At 35.0% G+C, this 8,583-nt stretch overlaps 1 protein-coding gene across 1 annotated transcript; it reads left to right on the plus strand.

Moving 5' to 3' along the window:
- The first annotated feature begins 1,804 nt into the window (after positions 1–1,804).
- Positions 1,805–8,358, plus strand: LOC130932652 (squamosa promoter-binding-like protein 1). Its single transcript, XM_057862029.1, has 11 exons — positions 1,805–2,059; positions 2,207–3,067; positions 3,221–3,402; positions 3,859–4,445; positions 5,005–5,079; positions 5,167–5,274; positions 5,377–5,494; positions 5,742–5,883; positions 6,026–6,170; positions 6,729–7,364; positions 7,763–8,358. The coding sequence occupies exons 2-11, from the start codon at positions 2,481–2,483 to the stop codon at positions 8,204–8,206; spliced, it is 3,024 nt and encodes a 1,007-aa protein (XP_057718012.1). The 5' UTR covers positions 1,805–2,059; positions 2,207–2,480; the 3' UTR covers positions 8,207–8,358.
- The last annotated feature ends 225 nt before the right edge of the window (positions 8,359–8,583 follow it).

The following is an 8,583-nucleotide window of genomic DNA, read 5'->3' on the forward strand; positions in this document are numbered from 1 at the left end:
CCAAACCAAACCAAACGCAAGACAAAAATCAGCATCATTCATTATTACTCTCTGGCATTGCATGCCATACTTAATTTTAGGAGCATTCATAATTTCATATATTTTATATTTTTTATTTTTAATTTTGATGCATTACTTTCATGTTGTCATATTGATAAGAATATTTCTTCGTAACAAACCGGAATTCAAGCTGACTATAAAAATGAACATATATAGTAGTTTACACTGTGGATCAGAACAATGTTACATGATCAATAAATATTATTATTTTTAATTAATATTTAATTAATAATAATTTATATTTATATTTATAATATTTTATATATAAAAATATATAATTTTTATCTATATTTATAAAAAAATTTATATAGATGAATTAATATATATCTAATTTTTTTAAAGTTTATATACATAAATTAATAAAATTAATTTCGTTAAATAAATAATAAAAATTGTGAATAATATAAATAATAGACAATATTCCAGATCCATTAAACATAAATAATTCTCATTAATTTAAAATTTAAATTTTAAAATTAAAATAATTTTTTAATTTATTATTTACATTATTCAAAAAAATATTATTTTTATATTTTTTAATAAAATTTATTTATTAAAAATAATTTAATATTTATATTGACTAAATAATAATAAAAAATATTAAAAATTACTGACTTCAAGAATTTTTCAATTATAATATAAATATACTATAACAATTATAATGATTATGATGTTTCAAAAAATATGATTAAAATTAAAATATAAAATATATAATTTTAATTTTAATTTTAATAATATTTATATAATTACCATGACCACTCTAACATTAAATCACTTTACAATACATATTAGATGGTCAATCATCCATGATTATTACTAACAAGTTACACATTTTCTACCAGACATAAATAAACACGAGCTTTTCAAAATAAGACATTAGTCAAATGACCAATCAACGATGAAAGAGTGTTGTTTGCAAAAAATAATTTCAAATATATTATATTTAATCATTATTATCTCTAATTACACAAAACTATATTTTTCACACACTTTGGCCCCTTAAATTAATTGAGATGAATTCAATTTTATTGATTGGTTAATATTAAAATATTTAGTTATTACCATAGACACCAAAAAAATAGTTATTACCAAAACAATTAGATTATAATATTATGTAGTTATTCTACGTTTAAAATTGATACTAAATTACCAATAACATGTTAAAATTCTCAACAAAAAATTAGTCTCTGAAAAAGTTGTGCTATTTTGATCATCAAAACATTAAATTAATTTAAAATTAGTCCAAAATTGTTTTAAAAACTTGAAATGGATTTTAGCATCTTAAAACTATCTTCTATCTTAATGTCACAAAGTTTTACCGAACTAATGTCCTAACACGTCAAAAAGAAAAAATAACATGCAATAATTCTTATATATATTTATTGATACTAACAATCAACATATAATACCTTTTTAAATATAGAAAAAGGTGCATAGAGATTATATTAATTAATAAAAAATGAATTTATTAGTGATGAAAGGAAAAACCGAAAAAGCATCTTTTATTTAGGCTCCAATGGAAAGGAAGGAGATAGAGACACGCAGTGTGTGTGGATTTGGCCCACCACTTTGAGGGTGGGCATACTGTTCCCAATCCCACCACCACCATCCTACTCTTCTTCTTTTACTCACAACTCACAACACATTATTTTCATTTTCTCATTTCTTTATTATTTTTGTTATTAATTATTAATTATTATCATTATTATTATTTTTTCCCTATATTTTCGGTTTCTATTATCATCATTTCATGTGTACCATACATTATTGTCATACAGCACCATACCATACCCATTACCATTAACATAATCATATAACCAAAGATTTCCTTGTCACACAAACCAAACCGCATTCACATTGGGTACCATCATACACCATCATCATCATCATCATCATATCACCATCAATATTCCTTCCCTCTTTCCGGCGTTCACCTGCCGTCGATCTGCTTCGCTCCTACCGCCAATTCTCAACTCTCTCTCTCACTCTCGCTCTTGAGGTTCTTCTGTTGTTCATTTTTTTCACTGTTTACGTACATATATATATTTATTTATTTCTATTCTTCCATTTCTATTAATGTGAAGAAGAAGAAGAAAGAGGTTATTTCTCATAGCTGAGATACTTAATCTTGCTCTTTGGTTTGCAGTTCAATTACTTTAATTTTACATGGGAAGACTCACTAGTTGCGGCTACTTGAACTCATCAAATCAACTACCCTATTAGCTATGTGGATTTTGCTTAATTGCAACCATGTTTCTGTAGATGTACTCTTTTATGAGTTTTGGGGAAGATCTGAAGCTGATTAATTAGTCTTTTCCTGCTATTATAACTTAATTCAGAACTGGTGTTGCTGTTTTTGAGTTTATTTCTGTTTCTGGGGTTGAATTGGGGGTTCTGCGTTTTTTTCGTAATTGTGACTCATGGAAGCTAGATTTGGTACTGAAGCTCTTCAATTCTATGCTATGGGTGGGTCCTCAGTGGGGAAGAGGTCCATGGAGTGGGATTTGAATGATTGGAAATGGGATGGTGATCTATTCATAGCTAGGCCTTTGAATCCTGGGCCTGAACACAGGCAATTCTTCCCTGCTGGTACCAGGATCCCTGTGGCCGGGGGTCCTTCCAACTCTAATAGCTCATCCTCGTGTTCTGATGACGTAGATCTCGGGATTCGTGGAGGGAACAAGGAAGGGGATAAGAAGAGGAGGGTTGTTGTGCTGGAGGATGATGCTTTGAATGAGGAATCTGGTACTCTTAGCTTAAAGCTCGGTGGTGGTGTTGGCGGGCATGGTGGTGCCCAAATTGGTAGCTGGGAAGGAGTGAACGGGAAGAAGAGCAGAGTAGCTGGAGGCAATTCGAATCGGGCTGTTTGCCAAGTGGAGGATTGTGGTGCAGATCTCAGCAGTGCTAAAGATTATCACAGGCGCCATAAAGTTTGTGAGATGCACTCCAAGGCCACTAAGGCACTTGTGGGAAATGCAATGCAACGATTCTGCCAACAATGTAGTAGGCAAGTTCAATTCTATGTATAATCACGATAGTCTAACGAAATTCAGATGAATATTATTGATTCTTCACAGAAGCTCTTAAATTTTATAAATTTAAAGTATTCTTTCCTAAACGGTAATTCTATTTCATGACATTCTTTTGCTCCATCAAACAGGTTTCACATGCTCCAAGAGTTTGATGAAGGAAAGAGAAGCTGTCGAAGACGTTTGGCAGGCCACAATAAGCGGAGGAGGAAAACAAACAACGACGCTGTTCCTAATGCAACTTCACTAAATGATGATCAGACAAGTAGTTACCTGCTGATAAGTTTATTGAAGATACTTTCAAACATGCATTGTAAGTAGTTCCTTCATTTCATCTCTGTCTAGAGCATCTAGTTTTTGTTGCTTGATTTTTTTATCCTGGCCACTCTCATGGCATGTGGACTGAATGTTGGGCTTCAAGAGCCAGAGTGGTTGAGATAAGGAGTATTCAGTTTTCAAGATAGAGGAATTAGACCTATCATGTTAGAATTTAGAATAGAGCAAGCAAAATAATTTAACCATGGATTTTGGTGTTAGTTGGCGATTATATACAATTAGTTTTCAGCTTTCCGTTGTTGAGTACCTGTAGGTACCTCAGGGACAGAAATGGAGTAAAATATTCTTCATTTTCATTACCTGGCTGACCAGTGTTTTTTGTGCACGTCTATTTGTAATTAATCCTATAGCTAAGAATCATGTCTAATTGGTATTCTGATGTGATGGCGGTATTTTAGAGGTGGATAATGACATTTTGTTTTCTGAAATAAAGCTGACAGGTCAGATCAGACCACCGATCAGGATCTGCTGACTCACTTGCTTAGGAGTCTTGCTAGTCAAAATGGTGATCAAGGGGGTAAGAACTTGTCAAACCTTTTGGCTCAACCAGAGAATTTGTTGAAAGAAGGGAGCTCATCTGGGAAGTCTGAGATGGTTTCCACTTTATTCTCAAATGGATCTCAAGGCTCTCCATCTGTAATACAACAGCATCAAGCAATTTCTGTAGCTGAGCTCCAACATCAGGTGATGCATGCACATGATATTATGCCTACTGATCAACAAATCATGTCTTCTACAAAGCCCAGCGCTTCAAATAGTCCTCCAACTTACTCAGAAGCCCGAGACAGTACTGCTGGACAGACAAAGATAAACAATTTTGATTTGAATGACATATATATCGACTCAGATGATGGCATAGAAGATATTGAAAAGTTGCCTGTCTCTGCAAATCTCGGTACTAGCTCTCTTGAATACCCATGGACACAACATGACTCTCATCAGTCAAGTCCACCTCAAACAAGTGGCAACTCTGATTCTGCATCTGCTCAGTCCCCTAGTAGTTCTAGTGGAGAAGCTCAGGTATACTGCATAAGTATTCTTGACTGGTTATTGTACTTGTGCGTATGTAAACAGTCATTACATTCACATGAAAGCACTATCGGCGTGATTAGGCTCCTGAATTCTCTATAATTGAGATCATGTTTTGATCATCCTTATAGTTATGGCTTAAACATTTTGCTGGGAATTAGATATGTCTCTGTTTGATATGAAAGCTTTCATCTAACTGGACGGCGTCATATAATAATTTTAAGCTGCCAGTAGCAGGTTGAGAAAGTCCATGCTGGACATTTCTTAGGTGTCAGACATGATGCTGCATGGTTTAGCTTGCAGAAATTTGTATTGCAATTAGCTTCTTAGTGCTGTCTTTTCATGTATGAAGTTGCATTCTAGTTCTTAGTCTTTCCCGTATTTGATTCAACAATCTTATGCCTTTCTCTGAAGGGGAATTACTGGGGGGAAAATATTAACATTGTTTTCCTTTATTATCTGGGTTTGAATGATGCCTTTTTATGCTAAATTTAGAAGATTTGGAGATTGTCATTATTTAGCTGCTAATTTGTTTGTTTCCTCATTTCAGAGTCGCACAGATCGAATTGTTTTTAAACTCTTTGGCAAAGAACCAAATGATTTCCCTCTTGTACTTAGAGCACAGGTATTTTAAGCTCATTAACTCAGCTGAGAGCAATTGTGATTATTTCTTTCTTTTGAAATTTAATAATGCTAAGGGCTTCAATTTCAGATTCTTGACTGGTTATCCCACAGTCCAACTGACATGGAAAGCTATATCCGGCCTGGTTGTATTGTTCTGACCATTTATCTGCGCCAGTCTGAAGCTATGTGGGAGGAAGTAAGCTCTGTCCTTCTAAAACTAATAGCATGTGTATTTTGTTGCTTATGTCTTCTCTCTGGGGCCACTCTTGACCTGACAACACTTTGTTGTTGCTTTCAGCTTTGCTATGATTTGACTTCCAGCTTGAGTAGGCTTCTGGATGTCTCAGATGTTGATTTTTGGAGGACTGGATGGGTTCATATCCGGGTGCAGCATCAGCTAGCATTTGTTTTCAATGGTTTGTTGACGTATTTTTATTGTAAATTTTAACTGGGGTCAAGATAACAAGAGTTGAAATTTTATGTCAGTATTCAATTAAATCCATCAACTACTAATTTGCACACTGAAGTACAATAATTGCTTAAGAGTTTTTTTTTTTTGATGTCCACATTGTTGTCATTATTATTATTATAATGATTATAATTATGTGTACATGGGCTAACTACATTGGAATTAATATTAGTTTACTGGGTATCCTGTTGCAGGTCAGGTTGTCATAGATACATCCTTACCTTTCAGAAGCAACAATTACGGCAAGATTCTTAGTGTTAGTCCAATTGCTGTACCAGCATCAAAAACAGCTCATTTTTCTGTCAAGGGCATCAACCTGAATCGCCCGGCCACAAGGTAATCTCTACCATGTGCTTTGTGAAATGCAAAAACTTTAGATGTTGACAATTAAATGCAATTCGAGAGATTCTTTAGGTTTGATTGAAATAAGAATACCTTTTATTGGTATGGCATATGACCCCTAAACCCATGCTTTCAGGTTATTGTGTGCTTTAGAAGGAAATTATCTATCTTGTGAAGATGCTCATGAGTCGATGGATCAAGGCTCCAAGGAGCTTGAAGAGCTTCAATGTATCCAATTTTCATGTTCTGTCCCCGTGATAAATGGAAGAGGATTTATTGAGGTGCTTTTTTCAATCGCACAAATTATTGAGCTCTGTATTTTAAGATAATAAGTGCTTTATTTACATTCTTATAAGACCAGTTAAAGAACAGAGCTTCTTTCATTCGGTTCTCAGATTTTGTGCATTATCCTGTCTTTTTGGGTGGTAAGAAGGGAAGTGCTATATATTATTGGTCATCTTAGTTGTAATCATAGTGGTGCTGCTTCTATTAGTAAGTTGTCATAGCCTGTTTAGATTTCTTGGTAAGTAACATTGATAGTGGCAATGTGAGACTACAGTAAAGAGAATTAGTGAAGAATAAATTAAGAGGAAGTTGTTGCCTCGTGTTAGTTGCAGTTGAAGTAAAGTGATAAGGGCAGTATGTTGGTGGTTAAAATGGATTTTACTTTAATATGATTAGGGAAAGTGATATATGTTTTCTGATGCTGCATTCCATTCATATTTTACTCTTTTAAGCGCAGTGTGGAATGGCAATTTAGCTATAACTTATTTCCTTGTTAATATTTACTTCCAAAACAATTTCATGCATACTGATTTCTAATTTCTTAATTATTCCAGATTGAGGATCAGGGTCTAAGCAGCAGCTATTTTCCTTTCATTGTTGCTGAGGAGGACGTTTGCTCTGAAATCTGTGTGCTTGAGCCCTTAATAGAAGTAAGTGATATTGATCCCGATAATGAAGGGACTGGAAAAATTAAAGCCAAAAACCAAGCCATGGATTTCATTCATGAAATGGGTTGGCTTCTTCACAGAAGCCAATTGAGATCACGGATGGTTCACTTGAACTCTAGTGTAGAACTCTTTCCACTAAAACGATTCAAGTGGCTCATGGAGTTCTCTGTGGACCGTGATTGGTGTGCTGTAGTGAAAAAACTACTGAACCTACTGCTTAGTGGAACAGTGGGCACAGGAGATCACCAATCACTTCATCTTGCACTTTCAGAGATGGGTCTCCTTCATAAAGCTGTCAGGAGAAATAGCAGGCAATTGGTGGAGCTACTTTTGAGATATGTTCCCGAGAATATTTCTGACAAACTAGGACATGAAGACATGGCTCTGGTTGGCGGAGAGAATCAGAGTTTCTTGTTTAGACCCGATGCTGCTGGTCCTGCTGGTTTGACACCACTCCATATAGCAGCTGGGAAAGATGGTTCAGAGGAAGTACTGGATGCATTAACCAACGATCCTTGCATGGTAAAGCTTCTGCTATGTTAAATTGGAAATCACGTAACTTCATAGGTTCTATCATCACTCAATTTCATTTCTTGCATACATTTCATGGCCTGTCATATTCCAAATCCTGCATTTGTAGCCATTTGCCATTTTCTTTTCATAATTCAGTCACCCCTCCTACTAAAGTCAAATTATTTGCGATTTCGTGGTCTTTCTGCATTACCAAAAGACAAACAACCCTGCATAGCTTCTATTGTTTGATCTACCAAAGTACCACAGATAATATCTTGTCCTTGCCAATCCCCGTGCCTTTGAGATTTATCAAGCTGTTAACTAGGGATAATGGAATAATATACTTATGTTGCTGCTGTTCAACTTGTGATGATAAATTGGAATTTTTTCTTTTTTTTTTTTTCCAGGTGGGAATTGAAGCATGGAAGAGCGCTCGTGATAGCACAGGCTCGACCCCCGAGGATTATGCACGTTTACGAGGCCATTATGCTTACATTCACCTGGTGCAGAAGAAAATCAACAAGAGGCAAGGAGGGGCTCATGTTGTGGTTGACATTCCAAGCAATCTGACTGGGTTCAATACAAACCAGAAGCAAAATGAGACGACCAGCTTCGACATTGTTGGAAAGGCTGAAGGAAGAAGTGCCCAAAAGCAGTGCAAACTATGTGATAATAAGTTGTCTTGTAGAGCTGTAGTAGGCAAGTCTCTGGCATACAGACCTGCTATGCTGTCGATGGTGGCTATAGCAGCAGTCTGTGTCTGTGTCGCGCTTCTGTTTAAGAGCTCGCCGGAAGTTCTGTACGTGTTCCGCCCATTCAGGTGGGAATCGTTGGAGTACGGAACAAGCTGAGCTGAGAGGTTTCATTAACTTGAATAAAATTTGAATAGGTAATGTAATAGACTGTATGACTCAGATTTCCTGTAGGAATGGTTATTTGTATTGTCTAAAACAAATAATGCTATTTATATATTATTATTTATGTGCACTGCATCCTTGTACGATGTATGCGGATCTTCATTTATTCTTAAAACTGTATTTGGTCACAAGTTCCTTTTAAGGAGCCAATAATCGCTTTAGGTGACTAGTTCAACCTTCTCTTTATGGACGAGCTAAAACTTATGAGATCTGAGAACCATGTTAATTGGGTCTTAAAAATTTAAAGACAAACTCTATATTTAGGAGAAATTTTAAGTGGTGAACAATTTTTTAATCAATATCTAGTTAAT

This window comes from Arachis stenosperma, chromosome 6 (genome assembly GCF_014773155.1).
Source record: "Arachis stenosperma cultivar V10309 chromosome 6, arast.V10309.gnm1.PFL2, whole genome shotgun sequence".
In the NCBI taxonomy this organism is placed as follows: Eukaryota; Viridiplantae; Streptophyta; class Magnoliopsida; order Fabales; family Fabaceae; genus Arachis; species Arachis stenosperma.